The 25,954-nt window shown below is 42.0% G+C and overlaps 1 protein-coding gene across 5 annotated transcripts in view; it reads right to left on the bottom strand.

Annotated features, from left to right (window-relative positions):
* The window catches only part of FAT1 (FAT atypical cadherin 1), a 376,731-nt gene that overhangs the window by 23,110 nt on the left and 327,667 nt on the right, over window positions 1-25,954 (bottom strand). For all 5 annotated transcript variants that reach the window (XR_011030974.1, XM_068278660.1, XM_068278659.1 and 2 more), the window contains exons 19-26: window positions 21,222-22,023; window positions 21,007-21,132; window positions 16,402-16,559; window positions 8,210-8,672; window positions 5,923-6,076; window positions 4,065-4,175; window positions 2,286-2,920; window positions 201-335 (exon numbers count right to left, since the gene is read on the bottom strand). Coding sequence is in view for 4 of the 5 variants with exons in the window: in XM_068278660.1 (XP_068134761.1) it covers window positions 201-335; window positions 2,286-2,920; window positions 4,065-4,175; window positions 5,923-6,076; window positions 8,210-8,672; window positions 16,402-16,559; window positions 21,007-21,132; window positions 21,222-22,023 (2,584 nt within the window). In the remaining variant the exon portion in view is untranslated. The remainder of the gene's footprint in view (window positions 1-200; window positions 336-2,285; window positions 2,921-4,064; window positions 4,176-5,922; window positions 6,077-8,209; window positions 8,673-16,401; window positions 16,560-21,006; window positions 21,133-21,221; window positions 22,024-25,954) is intronic.

The following is a 25,954-nucleotide window of genomic DNA, read 5'->3' as shown; positions in this document are numbered from 1 at the left end:
TTTGCAAAAATAGGCAACGAGATCAATCTTCATTGATTACGTAACTACAATGTATATTAATCCCAACACACAGTTCTATATGAGTGGTGGAAAAGGACATTCTGTATAGCTGGCCTTCTATCTGCTTACTCTCACACACTAAACCGATAAGCATCACTTTCTGTTTGTATCAATTAATTAAGCTCCTATTCTGTACATACCATTATCATCACAGGACTCGGACTGGAAGGAACTAAGTGACTGAATCTCAGACATGCTTTCCCGCGGATTGTATAAATGACAAGGCTTTTCATCCAGAGACTTCTTTGAAAGACACGGGTCAAGATCAACCTTAGCTGTAAGCGCAAAAGAAGATAAAATGTCAAAATGTTAAGGACACTCAATTAACAAGATATGTCTTTGATCATTTCCCAAAGGAGAGCCGGTCGCTGCTCGGTTCAGGAAAAACAGCAATGAGCTATGTTTGAACATAACAATCACAGAGGCACTTTGAAATGAAATAATTGAAATGGCAGAACACAATGACAAATCTCCCAGGGATGAGAGAGTTCAATGGTTTCTGAAGATTACATGTGTGGAACGGCATGTGACATTATTCTGGTGATTACTGCATATTTCCAAACTGGCTTTGTTGGTTTGTTGCAGTGCTCTATAAAGAAGGGAAGGTGAGACATAAATATGGCAGTACTGAAAATACTGTGCGTGGAGTGTCTAAAAGATCCCATAGCCAGCCTGTGCAATAAATATATGATGGAAAATATACAATCAGCATTTGTTCTAGGGCTCATTCACATTCGAGCGCTTTGTGCCTGTGATTTGCGCTTTGCTGATTGCAGTCAATCAGGAAAGGGCTGCTCCAGAAGCTCTGCTCAAATAATCCTATGGAGTTGGTACAAAAATCTTCTGACTCCAAATCCGACTCCTTAGTTTATGAAACCACCGACTCTGACATCAACTCAAGGTACCCAAAGTGACCCAGACTCCGACTCCTTAGTCTAATACTTACCAGGGCTGTGGATTTTGTACAAAAATCATCTAACTCCGACTCCTGACTCCTCAGTTTACAAAATCACCGACTCTGGGTACCCAAAATTGCTCCGACTCCACAGCCCTGGGGATTACTCTCACTGCAGCGATTATGGCGGGTTTGCTATTATCGCCGAATGCAAACACGCTACATGCAGCATTTACCTGGTAATTGCGTCGCGATTCTCATTCAATGGAATGAGGATCGCTAATCACAAATGCCGAAAAATCACGGAATAGCACAACGCAAAATCACAATTGCATTCACTAGGCGATCGCAATTTTGCATTCCCGGGTGTGAAAGGCGCCTAAATGTACAAGTTTACCTTTCCCACACGTAGTGAATTAAAGTCAGATTTGTGAAGCTATAGATTTTTCTTCAGACTGGCAGCAAGAAGGAAAAAGCTCTGAACAGATATATTGAGGTGAACACATATCTCTAAATTTCCATTAAAGTGTACCTGAAGGGACAGAAATTGACCAAGCTAGATACTTACCTCAGATGAAGGAAGCCTTTGGATAACCCTGAGGCTTCTCCCATCCTCCTCCAGCCCACCGATCCAGTGCTGGGAACCTCTCAACCTACTAAACAAATGCTTTAAAAAGGGATGCCAGATAGGTTCATATGTCATGCTCCAGTCCATGTACGAGTGCAACCGACCTTCCCAGGCACACTGATGGCCCCTGCCTGCCAAGTAGCATGGAGCCACTTGTGCACTGCTTTTCCTCTGTGCACAAATGTTTTCATGCTACTGCGCAGGAAAGCACAATGTCCTTGCCCTCATACATGGATGTGAGAAATGCAGCAAAGAAAATGATGGCCCAGGTGAGCATTGGTGGGGTACAGGAGGATCAGACAATCAATTGCAAGACAATGGCAAATGTCAGTCAAAGAGGTAATGAACAGAAATGTTCCTAGCTAATGCTACAAAAAATTTTTTTTAGTAGACTGAAGCAAGTGGTTGGATAGAGTACTGGTTGAGGGCTCTCCTCTATGATCCATTTCACATGACCAATTGTAAATAATATAGCAATTTATCCTCACAACATTCTGTTTTTTTTTTTATAACAAAGTATTATTATTAAACAGTCTGTAGCTATTAATGCAATGTACTGTCCCAAAATGGGGTAAGCTTAATAGAAATGGAGCACAGCTTTTCCTTCCTATAGGATTACATTCAACAACCTGGCTCAGCCAATGCAGGCATCCATCATCTAAACACCACAAAAAATATATAAACAAATATACAAATGCTTACCGTCATAGTCAAAATCCCAACTTGGCTTCTGTATTGAATCACTGTCTGATGGAGAGTTAGATGGAGGTGGAGGGGGTAAATTGGGAGCGACGCTGCAGACTGCTACAGCTTTCCTGTGTCCATGCATAGAGTCTGGATTGAAAGTGCTAAACTCAGGATGTTCTGGAATGGTGGATCCCTCAAAGGAGTTCCGGTCTAAGTTATTTCTAGAGTCACTTGGAATGCTTGGAGTATAGGATATGGGCCGCACAGGCACCTGGGGAGGGATGTCAGAATAGATATTCTTGTTTACTTTAGGATCCAAAAATGGTCTCTGTAAAAATGCTGAGGATGGTCCTAAATGCTTGTTCTCTGGTTCCTGCTGCCTCTTCTTCTTCTTCTTACTGGCTACTACTCGGCAGACAACAAAAATCACAACCAGACAGAAGATACCTGCAATGAACACAATGATCCCAATGACCTCAGCCAGGCCAATGTTCCAGGAAGTCGAAACATATTTATTTAGGGCAAGATCTATGCAATGTTTTCCACCATAGCCATTGCTGCAGTTGCAAGTGTAAGAACCATAGGTATTTTCACACATGGCACCATTGGGGCACGGGTTCTCATCACATTCATCAACATCATTCAGGCATCTGCAAAAGCAAAAAATTAATAAATAAATAAATAAAGGGAATGTTTAGTAGCTTCTAACTGTGCTTTAATTTACTGAAGAACCTCATGATGACACAAAGTACACAAGTATTAAGTGGCCAGGAGAAAGAAAAACATTATTCAGCACTACACAAGTTGGATTCTGAATCTGATAATCAGCCTAACATGCAGTATACATTTGAAATAAAGTTGACCTCCAAAATGTTGACCCTTTAAGTTGAAATGTAAAGACTGGTACTGCCATATACACTCACAAATATTACCCCCGCCCCCCCATGTAGCCACAACAAGTATAGCCATTTTCCCTTACTGGTACTGGTACTGATACATACCCCCACAAATATTGCACTCCTACATGAAACAAAGACAAGTATAGCCATTTCCCCTTACTGGTACTGCCATATATTGCAATCCTACATGTAACCCGAACAAATATCACACTTTCACTTACAGGTACTGCCATGTGTTCCCACAAATATTGCACTCCTACATGAAACCCCAACAAGTATAGCCATTTTTCCTTACTGGTAATGCCATGCATGTCCACAAATATTGCACTTCTACATGTAACAAGTATAGTAATTTCCCGTACTAGTTCTGACATATATTTCCACTATTATTGTACTCCTACATGTAATCCCGACAAAAATCGCATTTTCACTTACTGGTACTGCCATGTGTTCCCACAAATACTGTACTCCTACATGTAACCCCAACAAGTATAGCCCTTCCCAGCTTAATTTACAGCAGTTAGTATCATTGGCTTAACCCCAAAAGCAGTCATTGTAACAAAAGCAACATCTACATTCTCACCATTGGCTGGAATTGCCTATTGCAAATACCCCTTCCCAAACCATGTCTCCTCCTGCCCCTGCCACACCCACTAGTCATGGCATCCCCTGGCCACTGCACCAGCCTCCCTGGTGGGAGAAGGGGAGGGGGTTAGTAGTCAAATCTATGGTAGTATTCTCATCTGACAATAGGGATTTGCCAAGGTCACTTTAACATAAGTCCAGGTTGGTGAAGGAGGAGAAAAGTTTTTGTTTGTGTTTGTTGTTTTTTTAGGCAAAGCTGTTATTATTATTCAAATCATCATTTTGGCAGCATGCTTGGAAGAGAGAGTACCTTTCTCCATGGAAACCAGGTTCACATTCACATGCAGGGCCGTCCAAACTTTCAATACATTTACCACTGTTTTTGCAAGGATTTTCTTTGCAGTATGGACCAATTTGGCATCTGGAATGGGAACATTATATTACTGGCATGCAAAACACATGTGTATATTAATATAAGCAATTACAACTACTGTATTCATAATTCTGATTATAAATATTGTACACAATAAACACTCAATATTTTGTATATCTTAGCCATAGAGATGGCCAATGAGATCCTGATAATTTGGGATTGGGCCAATTGTATGTACTTCCTGCTGAATTTGAATAGCCCAACAGAATTTGAATTAAATTTGCATCTAAGCCAGAACTAATAGCATCTCATTGACCACCTGTACTCACTAGCATGGGGAATTATACTAGTTCTGAGCAATGGGGCCTTTTAGCTAGATCCCATTTGTAGTTTTTGTATTTTTTTAAAATAAAAACTGCACAAGGGAACCCGAGGTGAGAGACATATGGGCCCATATGCAATTCACTTCTTCACCTGCGTTTTCTCCTAGGAGATCATTTTTCATGTTCTGTTTAAAATACCTTTTTAATACTTTGCATTTAAAATACCAAAAAGTAGATAACAAAGTACAATACAAATTAATTTGAGTATTTTCTTGTTTGTAAATGGTTTAAAAGGCATTTTATTGAGAAGGTGAGCAAATATCAGCTATGAGAACACGCAGGAGAAAAAGTGAATTGCATATGGGCCATGGAGTCTTATGTCTTTGCTTTACTTTGTTTTAAAGGCTCCATAGCAGTTCACACTCATTATAACGTATGTGTTATGCAACTGTCCACTGTGAACCTAGCCTTAATTATTTTAGTACAGAAAATAATAAATACAACAATTTACACTAAAAACTCTTACCTGTACACACCAATAATACACAGAATAGATGCCTGACATGGTAGTAATCAGTTTCTATGATAACGGCTGTGATGAGTTGACCTGTTTGGTACTGTTTGTAGAGGCTAGATGCAGGATAAATGTGTGTACTGACAGCAGCTGCTGCGTCCATTATTGCTAATCTATAGACACCTGCTGGCGGACAACTCCACGGACAGCTAAAGCTTTTAAAACTGAATTTTCCCCGATGTCATGTGGAGCCGCACTCTTGTTTATCAAGAGGGTTAGCTGGTATCCAAATTACAGCTGAAGGTCTGACATGCATTTCAAAACTAAATACTGCGTAAACTCAAAATGTATTTGAGTATTTTACTCCCAATTTTAATGAAGAAAAGAGGAGTGGGTGTTACACTTGGGACTCCCATCTTATTGATTACAATTTAGAATAAAACACGTAGCTGTACACAATCATTGCAGAGAGAGTGCACAATGACCTTGTAACTGGAAAGGCTGCACCACCCCAAAGACAGACAGAGCCTGAGCCTGAATCATCTGAATGCCCACAGCCTGAAGATAGAGAGAGGGCGGCACAGACAGAGATGAAAGCCCCGGGAGGAGAGACTGTGCCGGCACTGTGACCAGGAGGACCTGGTGGATGAGGCCCACTTCCTGCTACACTATAGCAAATACACACCTGTGAGGACTGTCCACTTCCAGAGACTCTCCGCCCACATCCCCGATTTCACCTCCACCAATACATTCATATTTTCCCATAACTCTAGGTCATTTGAAGCCTTGATGTCATTGTAATTGTAGACATCACAAGTATACATCTTTCAGCACTAGCAATGTAAAGTCATATGGATCATAACATGATAAAGGTTCAAAGTGGCACTGGAACTTTTGGAAGCACCATGTCAGACAGTGCTGTCTCTTCCCTCTTCTAATAGGTGTACTGTATACATACCTCTGGCCACCGTATTCTCCTCTACAATGGCAGATAAAATCATCTTTAGTCGGAACGCAGGTTCCTCCATACAGGCAAGGGTTGCTTAAACAAGGATTGGCACTTGTCTCACAGTGTGTGCCCACAAATGATGACAAACATTTACAGTAGTATCCTGTAACAGAAACCAAACTATGTTAGGAGTTCCATAAAACAGTTCTAAATTGTTAGGTGATCACAAAATTCAACTCTCCCTCATTGAAATCCCCTAACATTAATCCTCACAGTAAAGGCCTATGCCCAAATGGTACTGGGCTTTTACCAACGCTTCAGCATCTTTCAGCCAAACCAACTAATGAGTACCAATAATTTGAGCGCACAAAAACAGACACAAAAGGTAATCCATGTGAATTACTTATTGTATAGCAGCTTCCTATATTCATGTGGGCAGTGAAAGGCTTTCTCATCAGAAAACCAGGCATGGTTTGCACACGGAGTATCATGAATGCGCTCTGCTTTAAATGGATATTTAAAGTATAAGTGATATATCAAATATCTGTCTTCAGTTCCATTATGTTTTCTCTTTAAATAAGCATAATCCAAACATTTCCATTTTGTAAAACAGAAATACTTAAAGAAAACCTGAACTGAAAATTAAAAGTCAAAATAAGCATACACAAGTCATACTTACCTTCCATGTAGTCTACTCCGCAGTGTCTTTCTCCTGTCCTGCGTCCTGTTTGTCCACTGTGATCAAGGGAATTTTCCGTCCTCCATTTTGAAAATGGCCATTACCCATAACCGCTTTCTGGTCAGCACACAGTTAAACTGTAACATCACCCACTTGAGCCATAGGGAAACATGGACATTACCTGGTACAACCGTTTTCCTCTCAGCTATAACTGACAGCAACTGATATTTTACTGACAGCAACTGATATATTTCAGATCTGACAAAATATTGTCAGAACTGGAAGGGATCATTGTCAGAAGAAAATGGTGAGCTTCTGAGAGGAACTGATGGCAAGGTAACTATGTAATGTTCATTTGAAGTTACCTCATGTGTTTATTTTAAATATTTTTACTCAGTACAGGTTCTCTTTAAACCCATTAGCAACTTCAATAGAGTTATCTTGTTTGCGATAAGTGCAGGAGGTCCTCTGTTATTGTGTCACACTGTCCCCTGGCCAGAAATACACATTACAGCAGTACTAATTAGAAGCAGGGAAATGTGACAAATAAGAAATAAAAAATGTGCTAAAATAAATTGGCTTGGGGCACTTGCAAGCCTCTAAATAAATTGGCTGCTAATGGGTTAAGAACTAGAACAAAAGGTACTGAAAATATCTAAAAAAAACCTGCACTTAAAGGGACTCAGAGCTCAGTAAAAGTAAAAAAATATATATATACCTGCGGCTACCTTCAGCCCCATCCGCTCGGATCGTTCCCACGCCGCCATCCTCCGATGTCTGCAGCTCCGGTACCGGGTCCCCGCACTTCCTTCAGTCGGCTCCAGTCCACGCAGGAGAAGTGCGCTCTTTGTGTATCTCTCCAGCAACTTGCGTATCTCTCCAGAAGCTGCTGGAGAGATATGCAGAGGGCGCACTTCACTTACGTCAGACTGGCTCCGACTGACGGAAGTGCGGGGACCCAGTACCAGCGCTGCAGACATCGGAGGATGGCGATCCGAGCGGATGGGGCTGGAGGAAGCCGCAGGTATGTATAATTTTTTTTTATTTTACTGAGCTCTGGTACACTTTAAACTTATATTTTTTTTTTTGTGTGCGGAATCCAGTATTACCAGAATAGCATGGAGTGGCTTTAAAAAATACTACACATCATATGTAAATTTTTTCATTAACATATCAAACCCCCATCCGCTGTGATCCCAGTTTCTTCTATATTTGGCAAATTAATACAATTACAAGTTTGCATACTGCCATGAAAATATGCAGTTTGGGATATATAATATTTCCCCATGTGTGGTATTAATTCGACTTTCCTTTAAGTAAAAATGGAATGTGAATTTCTCGTATTTTGCCTCTATTAATAATTTACCAACAGAGCTATTAAAATGACGGATCTGTTCTTTTATGTCTGATACTATGTGAGGCTTGAGATAAAAACTGAAGATAGATTTTCTAATCTAAATTTTACTGCACAAGGGGGAAGACGATGTACAGCAGGTAATCAGCAGTTTTGGAATATACAGCCCCTTAAAAGCCATATAAAACAACAACAAATAAACACATTTAAGGAATATATTAGGATTATGGGCAATAATTAGTGAAGAGTGCAAATTAGCTCACCTCCATTGGGCAAGGGGGAGCACACACCACCATTGTGGCAAGGGTTGACTGCACAAGCATCAGCTGCAGTTAATGAGCAACCTGTAGTGATGTCCACAGACTCTTCTATGAATGCAGAGTTCTTGAATTTACTATGAAGAGGGAGCTCCTGGCCATTTAAGAACACAGAGTCCATACAACCTCTGAAACCGTTACTGACTTGTGGACTTCTTCCATGCTTTGCTCCTTGCTGGCGTATGTGGCCTCCAAAGAACACATAGTTGTCCAGGTTGAGTGTTCGGAGAGTACCAGGAGCTGTACCAGATGCAGTGTGGACACGATCTAAAACAAGTCTGGCAAAGTTGCCATCCACTTCTAATGACACCGTGTGCCACAGGCCATCATTAACATGGATACTCTGCACAGACACAATCCCGGGACCACTGCCACAGTCAAATTTATACTGCAGCTTCCCTCCTTGGATCTGAAGGCAAAGAAAGGAAACATTGTCAATAACGTTAAAGCTCTTTTATTTTCAAAATTTTATAGTGTTAGATAATTGTATTGTTTCCTGTGGCATCCTGAAGCATTTCCCTCCCTTAAAAAATGAATAATCAATTTCAACAGAGATACAATGCAAAAAATATAATACATTATTATTATAATTTTTAACAGCGTGAGAAAGCTTTATAGGTCTACCCTCAAATGTGGCCTTTAAAGAGACTCCGTAACAAAAATTGCATCCTGTTTTTTATCATCCTACAAGTTCCAAAAGCTATTCTAATGTGTTCTGGCTTACTGCAGCACTTTGTACTATCACAGTCTCTGTAATAAATCAATGTATCTTTCCCTTGTCAGACTTGTCAGCCTGTGTCTGGAAAGGCTGCCAAGTTCTTCAGTGTTGTGGTTCTGCTATGCACTCCCCCCTCAGGGGGGAAAGAAACACAAATGATCTCTTGAGATTCAAAAGGAATGCTGTATACAGCCTGCTTGTGTATGGATGTATTTTCTATGTGTGGACATACTGTACATCAACCTACTTCCTGTTTTGGTGGCCATTTTGTTTGTTTATAAACAAACTTTTTAAAACTGTTTTTAACCACTTTTAATGCGGCGGGGAGCGGCGAAATTGTGACAGAGGGTAATAGGAGATGTACCTTAACGCACTGGTATGTTTACTTTTGTGCGATTTTAACAATACAGATTCTCTTTAATGTCCAGTCAGCCATAAGTGGGAGAAAAGACCACTAAATGTGAATTTAAAGTGAAATAATAGCAGATAGTATTTACAAGGGGATAAAAACAGGTCACAGGTAAGCACAGAAAATAGTCTATAAAAATAAATGACAATTACTGATATAATTTGTGGGACCTTTATATATAATTTATGCATAGTTCCTTTTTTAAAAGCAAGCCAGTCAGTTTAGTTTAAATGCTTTTATAATAATTGTCCCAGAGGTGGGACAAGGTCCTCCAGCACCCAAGGCTGAGACACCAAAGTGCACCCCCCTATCCCTCCCACCTCAGCTGTCACACACAGATTGCTATTAGACTAAGAGGCGCCCCAGGCCCCCCAACACCTTAATCTCTAGTTATCTGGCTTGTAGTCACTTCCATGTATCTCCTTTTCTTATTTCTTTCTGCTTCAAACACAATTAGGAATGACAGATGAATGAATTGTGCACCCCCTCCTACACTGCGCCCTGAGGCTGGAGCCTCTCCAGCCTATGCCTCGGCCCTGAATTGTCCTCTTTAAACAATTGGGTTAACCTGAGGTAGTTCAGGAACCGTAATCCTTGTTAAAAATAAAACAAAACTGAAGGAGGTAAACTTAAAGTGACACTGAAATGAAAAAAACAAACAAACTAAAACCTTAAAATATAATGAATTGTATGTATAGTATGTAGTATTGTATTGCATGTATAGTATGGATAATTAATAGAACATTAGAAAAGAAAAGAGTCTCATATTTTTATTTTCAGTTATAGCTTTTTTTTTTAATAACATTGCAATATTTACAATTACAAACCACATTCTATATTTTAAGCTATGAAACAGAGCAGAGCGAAATGACCCTTTGAATTCCCCTGCAGTAAAACCTTATCTGAAGCTGCCTCTTATGCTAGGTACACACTATAGGCTTGATTCACAAAGCGGTGCAAAGTGTTTGCATGCTGGTGAAAAGCCCTTTATCACGCCTAAACTCAGTTTAGGTGTGATAAAAAGAAACTCGAGCGAAACTCGCGCAGCGCCCATTAAACTCTATGGGCTTTACACGCGCAAAGAATCAGAAGCACAAAGCAGTGCTAACTCAGCTGGTGCAAAGGTTAGCATGCCTAAAAGTTTTTAGGCATGCTAACTGGGTTAGCACCGCTTTGTGAATCAAGCCTTATGAGATTTTCTGTCAGATTTACTGTCAGATCGATTATTTCCAATATGTCCCAATCTGATTTCCGATTAATTTCCTATGCAAGTGAAAAGAAAACGGTCGGAAATTGTTCGGAAAACAATTGGAAATCAGATCGGACATGTTGGAAATAATCGATCTGACAGTGAATCTGCCAGAAAATCTCATAGTGTGTAACCAGCATTACTTTTTATTTGATGTATGATTGCTTCAGAAAATAGGACTGTCTCCGATCCAATGGGTCAAGGAGCTCAGAGAAGCTCTTTTGCATAGATAAAAACTGAAGTTTCTTAACTCTTCCTGTACTAGAAAACAATATGAGACATATCTTTGCTACTAATGTTCTATTTCTCAGCTGTACTACACATGCAATTCATTATATCATAAATGTATTTTCACTTCAGATTCCTAAAGGGAACCTGAGGTGAAAGGCATATGGAAGCTGCCATATTTATTTCTTTTTAAACAATGCACATTGCCTGGCTGTTCTGCTGATCCTCTGCCTGTAACACTTTTAGCTCCTGAAAAAGCATGAAGATGCTTCTGACAAAAAAACTGATGAAATTAGCTGCATGCTTGTTTGAGGTGTGTGATTCAGACAGTACAGCAGGACACTCAGACAACTGTCATTGCTTAAATGGAAATACCCATAACAGCTTCCATATGTCTCTCACCTCAGGTTCCTTTTACCACATTTGAAGCATATATGTCAATTTTGACTGGCATGTCTTTTTTTCTTTCTTTTTTGTGTGTGAAATATTACAAAAATGAGAACATCACTATGCATATTTGGCCTCATTGGTCTTCATTACTCTTATCAGCGCTGCTGCAAGCTTCAGTATGCCCGCTGGATGCTAATGCCTCTGCACAGCATCAGGCTTGTCAACAGACAGCCAGTCGGGTCACACTACTTCAAAGATCATCATTCAGATCTCACAGCATGGGTTGCGTAATTTGCATGGCAAGTCCCTCTACCGAAGCTCCATTCGTGGCACGTTCTGCAGTGTGTGTGTGCCAGCAACTGGTGAAAGCAGTCAGGAAACATCAGGAAGATTGGACTTGGCTGTGGCTCTGCTTGATGAGCCTGACTGGGAAAAAATGCATGTTGTCACTTTTCTGTAAATAAAGCTAATCAAAGCTGAATGTTCAACTGACACAAACTAATACCAGTGTATTCACTGGCTACGTCTCCAGTCGCCCTGCTATCTGGTAATGATGAATGTTTCCCCACTTCAATAATGGAAATGCAAATTTAGGGAAACAACATGTTTGTTCCCTTGATATAAAAGGCAACATGACAAGTGAGCAAATAGCCAAATCCAATTCATTTTCATATAAACAATTCAACATTTATACTGACGGCGGAGAAATATAACAAGAAAACGTGTCACTTTTTTTTATCCTGCACAGCTAGTTTTAAAAATTAGAGTGTCTATATTCTGACGGCCAGACTGATGCAGTGTCTCTTTGTGTTGTTGTGTATGCTGAGAATTTCCTGCTATTGAACATCAAGTTCCATTTTTCTTAATAAATTAATCTTGTACAAATTTGATTAAAGTGGGATTGTCACCATAAAAATAAAATTTCAACAGCAACTGGTCTCAGTGTATTAAGTGATAAAGATGCTAATCCGGCATTCAAAACTTTTTCTGCTGTTATGATTTGGAGTTATCATGTACTTAAGGAGCACTGGCTCTTTGGTAGTCAGTGCCAGACAGTTGCATGCTGGGGGTTCTTTTTATCTATAATATATTCCTCCTCTTCCATTTATTTCCCTGCCTAGCTGCTTATCTGAAACACGATCCCCTGCTCACTTGTTTTTACAAGCAAGGCTGAGGTGATTCAGCGATTGGAGAAAAGAAAAAAAAGTAAAGGGCAGAAATGACATCAGGATTTAGCCTAACCTGTGGGCAAAAGACATGGTTCCCACCATCATTTTACAGTGACGGACAGTGCATTGATTAAATATTGTAACTACCATAAAGTGGAGTAGCAGATCGCCAGCCATGATTCAACAGAATAGAAGCAAGCTGTAATTCAATATTAATTAAATCTGATCCAGTGACTCGCAGTGTACACACACAGACACACTGCTTGTGCTGGGGATCTGCAGCAAATATGGTAATGAGGGTGTTTGAGAAAATATCACCATTCTTCATTCTGGCCCATAGGTAATCATGCTTATAAATATGATGATCTGCATACATTGACAATAATTATCAACAATAGCGGTGATCAGGGGGAAATGCTTATAAAAGTAGTGATCATTTTAGCTGAAATCATTTATTTCCGCATTGATTATGTTACTTTTCTGGCAATCTGCATTTAACTACCATTATATATGGCCAGAGGCAGCTCCAGGATTTTTTTTTTACTGAGGGTGCTATGCAGGTGCTGGATCCACTGGTGAGTTGGTTGTCGACACAGGCGGGGGAGCCATGTAATACAGGAGGCGGGGAAACGGCGGTGAGTGACAGGCTGTGGTGTAACACCTATGGAAGCTGCCATATTTATTTCCTTTTAAACAATAACAGTTGCCTGGCAGTCCTGTTGATCTTTCTGGTCAGTAGGGTCTAAATCACACACCTGAAACAAGCATGCAGCCAATCTTGTCAGATTTGTCATAGCCACCTGATATGCATGTTTGCTCAGAGTTTATGGTTTAAAGTATTAGAGGCAGAGGATCAGCAGGACAGCGTGCCCATGTGCATTATTTATAAGGAAATAAACATGTTAGTCTCCATATTCCTGTCACCTTTGGTTCCCTTTAATACTTATAGATAAAACCCAGAGTTGAATCTAGAGAGCATTGCTCTCACTCTGGAGCAAGAAGAAGGTTAGGGAAACAAGAATCAAGATCAAGCCAGAGGAGAGAGAACTCTCATTCATCAACCAGCACATTAAAATGTCAGGATAATAATAAAAAAAAATAATAATAATTCGGTTTTGGCTTGGTCACATGAAAAGCAACACTATCGTAGTTCCATGGCACACAAGCAGGGCCGGGCCGAGGCAGAGGCGAGAGAGGCTCCAGCCTCAGGGCTCCGTGTAGGAGGGGGCGCAAAACTCACACAGCTATCATTCCCCTACTGTGATTGAAGCAGAGAGAAATAAGAAAAGGGGATACACAACAGTGACTGCAAGACTGCAAGCAAGATAACTAGATATTAAGGTGTTGGGGACCCTGGGGTACCTCTTAGTCTAATAGCAATCAGTGTGTGACGGTTGGGGTGGGAGGGATGGAGGGGCCTCTTAGTCTAATAGCAATGAGTGTGTGACGGTTGGGGTGGGAGGGATGGAGGGGCCTCTTAGTCTAATAGCAATCAGTGTGTGACGGTTGGGGTGGGAGGGATGGAGGGGCGCACTTTGGTGTCTCAGCCTTGGGTGCTGGAGGACCTTGTCCCGGCTCTGCACACAAGATAGTTTTAAAGTCTGGAATCAGCAAATGTTTGGCCTTGATGGTCACACTTTGGGATTTTATCCAGCATCTGAGTTGCCTGGCTGCATGAGATCATTCACATCATTCATGAGATCACCCTTCACTAAAAAATAAGCAAGTCATTACGTAACTGAGAGAGTTGTCATTTCAATATGTTCCTATGATACTTAAAAAAACAAATATATGAAAAATCATGTAACTGCTATACTGACTTTCTGTGACAATAAAAATGAAATGAAGTTCAAAGCTGGTTCCATCAATCATCATCTGAATGTATGTTGCAAATAGTTACCGTAAGTATTGGTACTGTGTATTAAAAAGTGACGTCTGTAATAAACTGTTGTGCACCAGAAAAAAAATATTATTCCATCAGAATAACAGCCTTAGCACAAATATAAATGTAAAAATGTGAGGTGGGCTCTCCTTATGTTCTCCTTCTCCCCCCTCTGTTACTCTGTACCGATCCCTTGAACCTACTTTCTGGTTGGGGAGGGTCGGTGCTGACTGGTGACGTCCTTGAACATGCGCTTGTGGCCGGGAGCACTCAGCACATGCCCACTATGTACTTGTGACATAGCCCGCATGTGCAGAGCATGTGCATCCCGGCCGCGGGATCAAGGACACGCGTCATGAGACAGCGCCTGCGCAGTCTGCACTGACCTTAATAGGGGAAGCCTCTGGATGATCCACTGACTTCTCTTATCCTTCTAGTGCCCACCGCTGGTCACCGGGACTATCTTCTCCATTGTGGCCGCGCTCCTGTTTGTGAACGAGTGTCGCCGCATTGCACAAGTGCACTGACGGCCAACACCTGCGCAGTAGCATGGAGCCGCTGGTGCATGAAGGAAAAAGCCATGTGTGAGTGTCTCCGTGCTGCTGCGCAGGCCGTCTTGCACCTCTGCAGTGTGATTGCTCTTATAGACAGGCGGGAGCGCGGTCATGAACACCTATTCAACAAGGGCTTTAGAAGGTCTCATCATTGAAATGGTAAGCTCGAGGGGGATGTGTGAAGCCTCTGGATTATCCAGACTTCCCCCTATCCTCGGGCTTCCCTCTATTATGCACAGGCTGCCCTCTACTGAGACTCCAACTTAGGCCCTTTTTTTAGCTACATATAAACACTATATTATTATTATTTTTTTTCAATAAACATGTGATCACCACTTAATAGATTGGTAGATAGTATCCACCACCACGGAGAACACCATAGGCAACAACAGTAGTGTTAGTTTCAAACATCCTATTCCACAGTTTGTACTGCAGCTTGAGATGCGCTGCTTCAGTTACGAGCAGCTTCAATCACCATTTGCCAATTTAGGAATAGTGAACGCAGCACTGACCTACAGGAAACAAAACCTGTTTGCTACTCAGTAATAAGTTTGGCATCATAAGGTTGGCATTCAGATTTTCAAAAGGTGGAAGTCAAAAAGGCTGTGGTCTCCCTCACAGCTAATGGGAAACAGGGGGGGGGTGGAAGATACGTAGCTAAGGATAGGGGATGCTCTGGGTCCTATAGAGCCTTCCTGTTCCTCCCTACTGTCTATTTGTTCCAGTGTTGGCTCCTCCGGCTTCAGAAAACAGGTGGTTCTGTACTGAGTGCGCGAGAGAACACACTAGTGCAGTACGGAGCGCCTTGTCTTCAGGAGCACTCGGGCCCCCAAAGACTTCTGAAGCCTCCTGCAGCGGCAGAGAGCATTATTCCACCTTTTGGTCGATTACTGCGCCCCATGGCAGCCAGCACTGGAACGCGGGGACTGTGAGAGGAGCGGGAAGGATATATAGGATCCAGTGCCTTCCTTCTCCTTAGGTAAGTATCTGTTTGTTTGCTTTTCACTTCCCATTGACTTAAAAATGTACATGATTTATAAACAGGTCCCTAAATTAAATGTATTTCTCTTCCGATCTGAACAAAGAAAGCATCATGAGATATTAGGTAAACACAATGCCTGCCTGCAGTACACCCAGCGCAGAGTCTAAATATCCTTAGAGAATATACCACACACGTTCTGATACACAACTGCTGGCAAGCTTTTAGAACATTTTGAAGCGGGATGCAAGGTATGCCATTCCTCATGTAACACCACAGAACTGTTTTGTGTTGCGTCAAAATCTCATCATGAACAGAATTTGTGCTGTCCCTGGAGAGCACTGCCAAACACCACACACCGCTTACCAATGAGCCAGTGTGAACAGGTCTTTATTCTGCGTATTAAACACATTATTTCGGAGGTGACCTTATTTTTTTTCCGAATGTTTACTATGAGAACTCCTATGTAAACAGCCATATCCTTCAGTCATGTTTTGTCATGACAACCCTCCCAGGTACAATTATCTGAGCTCCCCGAAGAAGTGACACATTAAACCCACCTCAAGGATGCTGTAGTCTGTCCCTCTGGCATACATAACAACAGCGTGCGCAGAGAACGTCCTCAGCTTCATCGTCAGCTTCATTTCTTCCTTGTTCTCATTTTCCAGCAGTCGGTATTTCACATAGCTGCTCCCGCTGAATGTTACTGATGAACCAACTTGGAAAAAAAACACAAACATATTTCAACAAAGCGACTTTCATTCAGTGTGCCTATATTGACAATTAATTCAAGGAAATAAAATTTGAAACACGTTATAATTCCCCGCAGGCATCTCTCTAAGATAACACATCAATCAAATATACAGATAAAGAAAACAGTCAATATCATTTGCATTTTCTTCTTGTAAACGAAGCCCTGGCTTGTATTTTCTCCTCAGAGTAACATATGGCCGGCATCTGTGTAAGAAGGGAGGGAAGGCAATGGGGTACAGGACATATTCTGCTGCTTAAAGCGGACCTAAACGCAGAACTTCCTCTCTGCTCTAAAAGATAAGCGACAGCATAATAACCTTTAAAGAAAAATAATTATTTGTTAAAGCTGTAACAAATCTTGCAATTAATCTGCAGTGTCTCTACTTCCTGATTTCATGGAAGCAGACATATTTTTTATATCGTGTGTTTACCCATTAGCTTCTCTGCCATGGCAGTCAGCTGACACAGGTGAGGGATCACATTACAACTTGTGATTAGACACAGATGAGAGGGAATTAGACAGGCTGGACTCTCAGGGTGCATTTCTCTATGTTTTCCCTCTGTCCTGTGCAAGAGTTCAGGTCCACTTTAACTGCATTCCACTAAGATGCCACTTCCTGCTAATGCTGGACATAGTCTGAAGATTAACTAGCAGGACAAATGCTCACCTTTGGCTATCTGTATGATTAGATAACAGACATGAACTGAGACATCTTTCCCTAGGCTAGTCAGCAAGTCGACTTGCCACGTTAGTGATTTGTTAGTGGAGGAAAAGAGATTGCTGAGGTCACAACGGCAACAAGGCACCCATAGACTGGCAATTGTTGGCTTCATCTGGTAACAGCACTATCAAATTACTCTCTCATTGGCTATTATTCAAGAGTGTGCTGACATTCAGTATTGTGTATACTGCAAATAGCCTGAGCGTCGGTCCAATGAAGAAGTGCCACCAGGGCTATGTAAGGAGCAGCAGCAGTGATTGCTCATTTATCTTGAACATAGTGACATTAGGCAGTGTGATACAGAGACGTGTTAAGAAGGGGTCTTGGGGCCAAGCCTGCAGTTTCAACTATTTCCTCAAACTTCAATTACTGCAGGAGACTACAGGAGCCATGCACTTTTCAACTGGTCTGGACAATACAATGTCTGCTAGAGCAGCAGCACTCACCAGGGGGTTAAAGGACAACTATGGCAAAAAAATTTAAAATGTAAAGTTCACACTTAAAAAATGTACATTTGATCAAGGATAAAATGCACCATATTTTTTCCTATGTAGCTGTCACTTACAGTAGGTAGAACAGAGTAACCAAGCAGCTCAGGGTGACCCAAACTACTAGGAATGTATAGTGGGATAAAAGGGACCAAAAAGCCCTCCTACTAAAAAAAGCAAAGCTTGGTGTATTTGCCTTCTTAAAACAGAAGGACATTTTAATAATTCAGCTATAAGTGAACATTTGTGGTTACCCACAATGCACTACTACTGAATATGCAAATTATCCCTTTTCGCCCTTGGTAAGCCAAGTAGGTAGTTTAAATCTGATAGATCTGACAAGTTTTGGACCAGTCCATCTCTTTATGGAGGATTCTGAAGTTTTTTTTATATTTAAAAGCACTTACTGATTGGCACTTGCTTTGCTCAATAGCCAAAACAGTATGCAAATGACCAGGGAAGATGGCTGGTATCTTTGTACAGATCCTTTAGTAGACCCACTACCAGTGCTTTTTTAAGTAATGCTTTTTAAGTAATGCTCTTGCTAATGTAATATTATGTGTGTGTTCCTACTTGATGGATGCGATTTTTAAAAAGTATCCGATAGCAATATATTAGCAAGAGCTTTTCAAATCACAAGCGCTTAGAAAAGCACTGCTAGTGGATTCCAGCCTTTACAGGGAGTGCTTTTGTAAAGAATAAAGGAAATGCTGAGAATCTCTCATAAGGAGATGGACTAGTCCAAAACTTGTCTGATCTGTCATATGTCTACTGCTTACTGTAAGTGACAGCAACAAAGAAAACATATTTTAAATCTTAACCACTTTACCCCCCAGCCGTACGGATTTCTCCGTCCCTTTTTCCACCCTGTTACCACCAAGGGACGGAGAAATCCCTACCTGACGCCGATCCCGCTGCTGTCCGCGCTCCCGCTCGCTCGTCTGCGCGCCCCCGCGCTCGTGCACGCTGCTGTCCGCTCGCCGAGAGATCAATGAACGGGAAAAACCTTTCCCGTTTGTTGATCTAAGCCCCCCGCAATGATCAGCTGCTTCTACAAGAAGCAGCGCGATCATTGTGAAAAAAAAGTTGCCCAGCCTCCCTGAACTTCCTGCAAGCGTACTTCCTGTACGCTTGCAGGTCGCATGCACAAAAACTCACTGTGGCCATCTTGTGGCCAAATAGTAAAACTACACCCTAAAGCATTTTTCATATACAAATACATTAGCTATACATTAAAAATTAACTCATTACCTCCCACACTCCCAATTTTTTTTTTGTAATTAAAAAAAAAATACAATTAAAAAAAAATACATAAATAGTTACCTTAGGGACTGAACTTTTTAAATATTTATGTCAAGAGGGTATAACACTGTTACTTTATAAACTATGGGCTTGTAATTAGGGATGGACGCAAAACTGAAAAAAATGCACCTTTATTTCCAAATAAAATACTGGTGCCAAACATTGTGATAGGGACATAATTTAAACAGTTTTATAACCGGGACAAATGGGCAAATACATTTCATGTGTTTTAATTACAGTAGCATACATTATTTAAAAACTATAAAGGCCGAAAACTGAAAAATAATACATTTTTTCCCACATTTTTTCCTATTTTCCCATTAAAACACATTTAGAATAAAATAATTCTTGGCATAATGTCCCACCTAAAGAAAGCCTAATTGGTGGCGAAAAAAACAAGATATAGTTCATTTCATTTTGATAAGTAATGATAAAGTTATAGACAAATTAATGGAAAGAGCGCTGAAAGGTGAAAATTGCTCTGGTGCTCAAGGGGTAAAACCCCTCAGTGGTGAAGTGGTTAAAATCTTACATTTTTGCAAGAGTGGTGGAGGAGATAGGACAAACCTGAAGACTAGGCCCAATAAGGCTATATATCACCAAGGCAACCATGCACAGGAAGGCTGATAATCAGTGAGGGAGTGCATCAAACCAATGCAAATTGATTGTAGATCCAACAGGTAGAAAAAGAGGGCTGTGCACATCCCTTGATAAAACATCACTGGTGGGGAGGTCGACAGCTGTTTCGCGCCGTCACATACTGTGGCGCATCATCAGGTCCTGATGATGCGCCACAGTATGTGACGGCGCGAAACAGCTGTCGACCTCCCCACCATCCTTGTACCTCTCTCTATGCTGCATGGAATATGTAAAGTATGCCTTTTTAGAATTTGAATAAAAGTGATGTTTTATCAAGGGATGTGCACAGCCCTCTTTTTCTACCTGTTGGATCTGAAGACTAGGCCCAATTTGTACCTTGCTTCTCGAAAAATGCTATTGGCAGTGTACTCTGCCCACTCACCAACTCGTTCCAACCCACAGCAAGTGGTCTCCTGCTGCACCTGCCCAACCCCCACTGCAACGTTCCGTAAAATAAAAAATTTGAGATTTGCAGGTGCTCTGCCGATCAGTAAAGTTGTCAATGCACAGACCAATTATAACTTGATACACCCAACCGATCAATCCCTATCCAACTGAAATTTGATCGGTTAGTGATCACTTACTCACCTCAATGGAAAGCTTAGTCTAAATGTCAACAGAACTGTTAGAATTGTACTGCGTGAAGAAGTGCAATGCTATGCTGCTATCAGTCTCCTGCCGCCCACTAAAACAGAAATTTACCAACATACAGTATCCAGTCAATTGAGCTGTGGATGTGTCTAATGCCTAGCAGCCTTGGAGAGCGTAGTGAGTGATGATGTCATATGCACACACAGAGGAAGCACTGGGAGTAGAGGAGGGCCATGAAGGTAAAGCCAGTAGAGTGACAATAAGGCTGCTCAGATGCAGTGACAATAAGGCTGCTCAGATGCAGTCACTTCTGCTTGATTGAACACTCAACAAGAGTCACTCTTCCAGGAAGAAGTCATCAACACAACTGCAGCAGTAGCCATTCTCGGTCATTGTTGTCTACATAACACAAACTCCATCTGTGGATTCTTCTCCTGCCAACTTAGCACCAGGAAGCCTTTCAGCTGTAACTGCAGCAAATTAAATCTCAATAGGAGGCAACAGAGGCATGAGTTGAGACAATCATGTGATGCTGTCGTAGATGTCATTTTACAATTACTGTATAAATATGGGGCACTGAGGAACCCAGGTGAATTTCTCTGGCGCTCTATATATTTAAAATAAATAATCGTAATGATAATCAATACGACACACAACGTGTAAATCTTACCATTGCATTGTCTGTCTTCTGGGCAAACACAGCTGAATTTCTCTTCTATGGCATCAACAATGCATTCCATACCTTCTGGGCAAGGATTTCCTTCACAAATACTATTTAAAATGGGGCATTTTCCACCTGTTGAATACAAAATGACAATCATTGTTATACATGCAGCTCACTGATACTACGACCCTTGCTTTAGCTTGTTTCACAGACGTCCTTACCTTTGCACAAGCAGATGGATTTCCGCAAGTGTCTTGGTGTCACGAAGCTCAGTCTTGCCGTGCTATGTGTTGACATGACGTTCTCATCGACAGATATCTTCTCATCACAAAATCTCAGGGGACAATCCACATCTGCACAGAGCTTGTGGAAAACCTCAAGGATTTTAACACCACTGAAATCTTCAATCTCGGCCACAGAAGCATTTATCTTCTGGATTAGAAGCTTTGGGATGAAACGCACACTACCTGGTTTATCTATAGCCAGCAGGACATTGAGGTTAGCAGGTGGGTCAGAGGGCTGTAGGCTAAGAATCTGGACATCAATCTTGCGCCCGCCCAAAATATTTTTCAGCGTCCTTTGGAAATTACGCCAGTAATCTCCAATGAATTCCTCTGGAGAGAGGTTGGCAAAGCGGAATGTTATGCTGTGATTTAGCAACTCCTGAGTTATTTGTTTGATATGGACAGTAATATCTGCGGAGGTTGTAAACATTCCATCGGTAACGCTGACGTTTAACAGATACTGGCCAACATCCAATCGCCTGTGTGCTATCAGCTTTCCCCCGGTGCTTGAAACGGAAAATAGATTTTCCACTTTGGAATCCAGGCTGTATGTGAGTGTATCATAAACATCCTGGTCTGTGGCATGAATCTTTCCAATCACGCCCCCAGAGTATTCCTCTCCGAATGTTGTGATGTATATTTCAAGTGGTAGAATGGCTGGAGGGTATATGCTCTCTTCAATCACTCGTATGTCAATGTTTGTCACCGATGACAGCTGTGGCTTTCCATTATCTGCCACCTGGGGGCAAAAAGATAAGTTACATGGAAGAACGTGTTTTCAGCAGCAGCAGAATTGACCGGGCCTTTAACACAGGAAGAAGGGAATTCTGGTTAACAGCATGTTGTTTTCAAACAGCGTAAAATAAATATAGGCCAAATATGGTGGCCTGAGATGTGGAAGAACATAAAAACCTGAATCTTACAGGGAAGTTCACTCTCTGTCTTGTAACTATACAGACAATTGAGATGCTCTGCATACTGCTACAGTCAGAGAAAAATGTCTGAAGGAATTTATGGGTGGACCAGTCTCTGGCTCCCGGCAGGCATACTGATGTAAAGTAGTGAAGTTAAATTAGTCTTTTTCATGGCATTATTATCACACAGCTTGCTTGCTGTCCCCAAATCACGATATATTTATTTTATAGAATCCTTTTATTCATAACATCTTAATCTAATGTTCTAATTAATGGCAAAAAAGGAGGACGGTACATTTAGGATTCGGACACACTATAAGGACCTGTTCTCACTTAAGCAATTAGTGGGTGATTCCCACCAGCGCTTTTTGAAATGCAAGCGCAATAATAACCTTATGACAGTGATCTCACAACCACAATTGCCGCTGATTGCGGGTCTTTCGTGATTAACAGCAATCGGAAAACGTGCTTCCTGCAGCATTTTGCCACGATTCAAGAGCGATCGCGATACAGTGCTTATAAAAGTGCTGATCAGGACCCTTCTGAATCTCACGTGTACAGTGAATTTACTGCGCTAGTTGCGGTAAAATCACCTGCGCAAAACGGTAGCGCTCAGTGCTACTGTTTTGCGATTTTAAGTGTGAATGGGCCCTAAGCACTTTTCTTACATTAAAACCGTGATTTTACTGCACTTTTAATGTGAGTCAATGGGAGCTCTCAGAAAGCTCTTGAGGCAAAAAAGCACTCAGAAAAGCATTTATAGTGTGTCTGAGCCCTTAGCCAGTCAATTCCTCTAGCTGCTAGTTACCTAAGGCTACGCTCACACTATGGCCTCAATTCACTAAGCTTTAGCAAACACTTTTTCGAATGTTTGATAATTTATCTCATGGGTAAAATCTAATTTTGAATTCACTAAGGTGTTATATAATTATCAAATGTTTTATCGATAAAATGTTCAATCTATAACACCTTAGAGAATTCAAAATTAGATTTTACCCATAAGATATATTATCCAACGTTCGATAAAGTGTTCGATAAAGCTTAGTGAGTTGAGGCCTATGTGTTTTGTGGTGTAGCGTTATGTTTAACTGCATAGCAGTGCACTGCACTCTGTGGTGAATCATGTTCCCTCATAGTAACGTGCACCGATTTGTAGGGTAATGGAGACCACCCATGTTGTGCCGATTCTTAAATGGCTGACCACAAGGTACCGCATACTATGACATGCGCGTCACTGCAATGCTTCCATCAGGGGTGTAACTATCATGTATGGGGCACCCACTGAAAAAAAAAAAGATTGCATGGGCCCCCTAGGTCCATAGCCCCTCCCCCCAGGGGACCAGGCAGGCAGAGTGTACTGTGATGCACGGAGAAGACCCGCAGCACAGGAAGCAAGTAAATTTAGACTCACTACCAGGGGCGTAACTAAGCCCCACCGGGCCCCCCTGCAAAATTTCAGAGCGGGCCCCCCCCCTGGGGCCCGCTCGTGGCCGGTTTTTGGGGGCTGGAGGGGTGGCAGCATGAGGGGAAAGCCTTGCCCACAGTCGGCGGGGAGAGGGGTAGTTCCCCCCTCTCCCTCACCTCGGGGCTCTCCCCTCTGCGCTCCCCTCCAGCTAGTTAACGTGTGTGGGCAGCGGGCAGCAGCGGTGTCAGGATACATACCCTCTTCCTTGCGTTCCATCGCCGACTTCTCGCTCTAGCGGCTGACGTCACGACGGAAGCGGAAGTGACGTCAGCCGCTAGAGCAAGAAGGCGGCGATGGAACGCAAGGAAGAAGGTATGTATCCTGACGCCGCTGCTGCCCGCTGCCCACACACGTTAACTAGCTGGAGGGGAGCGCAGAGGGGAGAGCCCCGAGGTGAGGGAGAGGGGGGGGAACTACCCCTCTCCCCGCCGACTGTGGGCAAGGCTTTCCCCTCATGCTGCCACCCCTCCAGCCCCCAAAAAACGGCCCTGAGCGGGCCCCAGCGGGGGGGCCGGGCCCCCCCACAGGCGCAGGCGCTGCAGGGCCTATTGTTACGCCCCTGCTCACTACCTGTTCCAGTGCTGCAGGTCTCCTCCGTAAATCACAGCACAGCCCCTCTCTGCTGCCATCCACCGTCTCGCTATCACATGACCGATGCGTGGAATTAGGAGATCGGCAAATGGCAGCAAAGTATGCTGCTGTGAGGCACGGAGATCCGCAGCTCCAAAAGGAGGTAAGTGTAACACTCCCTACACTACTCTGCATGGTGGGAGTAGGGAGGCCCCCAAAGCCCCCCTGCAAGGACGCGGGGGCTATTGTTATGCCCATGCCTTCCATTTTGCAAGGTCGCGTGGGGCTATTGTTATGCCCATGCCTTCAATTTTGCAAGGTCGCGGGGGCTATTGTTATGCCCATGCCTTCAATTGTGCAAGGTCGCGGGGGCTATTGTTATGCCCGTGCCTTCAATTTTGCAAGGTCGCGTGGGGCTATTGTTATGCCCGTGCCTTCAATTTTGCAATCTGTTGTGATGTACCGCACACAAGTCATAATAGATACAGTGTGAGCTTAATCAATTGCCAGCTGCTGGCTGGGATGGGCTCAGTTTTCTTCCACTGCATGTGTCAAAGGAAACTCTATTGCTCATTACAGCAGACTGCAGAGGCACTAAAGAAGCGATGTTGCTTTTTTTTCAACAATGGCCTGAAGAGATCTGAAATTTAGGGTATTTGAACCTATTTTTGACACTTTTAAGTTTTTATCAGTTATTCCGTTTAAATACTTTCATACATACTATAGATTACATGTACATTATTAGTTAAATCTGGGATGTAGCTGTGTAAATATGCTTCTCCCATGACGTACACATGCATAAGCGATAAACGATACATATAAGATAAACAACATTCTTCAGCAGTACAGCAAAACATACCAGGAAGTATCCCAAACAGGCTTCAAGTAGCGGTTAACATGCTTTATGACTGCTACTAAGCCATAACTTAAACCTTTTTATGTAAAGCTTTCAATTTCACTCCTCAGACATCCACAGTTTTCTAAAATTGTCAAAACATTCAGAAATATGTTTCCTGCAAGCCTGGCACCAATACTTTATAAACAGGATACCTCACAGTAATCAGCTCCATGCTCTCTGCCATTCTCAGAAGTATGCTCTGACCCTGGGGTCAAATCACACCCACCCCAGCAATTACCTGAGAGTGCTGCTATCTGCTTTTACCTACCTCCTGTTACGTAACACTGATTATTAACTATACCATCTGGGTACGCTGTCTAAGATCAGACATGTCAGAAATTATCTATCTAACCATCTATTTGCTGAAAAAACTTATGGTGTATTCCCAGCATAAGAAGTTCTTATCACCAGCTGTGAATAGAGGCAGCTCTCCCCATAAGAAAACATGGAGGGGTTAACCCGTTCAGTGCCTCCTGCAAAGTGAATGCAAGTTAAAACTCCAGGTTGTTACAGGATTTCCATAAATTGTAATGGATATTTTATTTTTCCATAAAGGTTACCATGCAGTGGTTAATCTTTTACAGCAGAGAGGAAGTTCTGAGTTTAGTTTCACTTTAAGGGCCTAACTGAGCAATATATCCAAATTAAACTTAATCTCTTGAATCTTGTATTACACAAATAGAGTTAAGATATTACAAGGACTATACAATCAAATTGCGAAAGATCAAAGGCATTCCCAGCACTGGCTGACAATACATCATTTGATTACATCAGCCCCATTACTTACCTATCTACTTAGCACTTACTGCAATTTCTAGAGGTT

The sequence above is a fragment of the Hyperolius riggenbachi genome, chromosome 1 (genome assembly GCF_040937935.1).
Source record: "Hyperolius riggenbachi isolate aHypRig1 chromosome 1, aHypRig1.pri, whole genome shotgun sequence".
Lineage (NCBI taxonomy): Eukaryota > Metazoa > Chordata > Amphibia > Anura > Hyperoliidae > Hyperolius > Hyperolius riggenbachi.
This window is presented reverse-complemented; position numbering and strand designations above follow the sequence as displayed.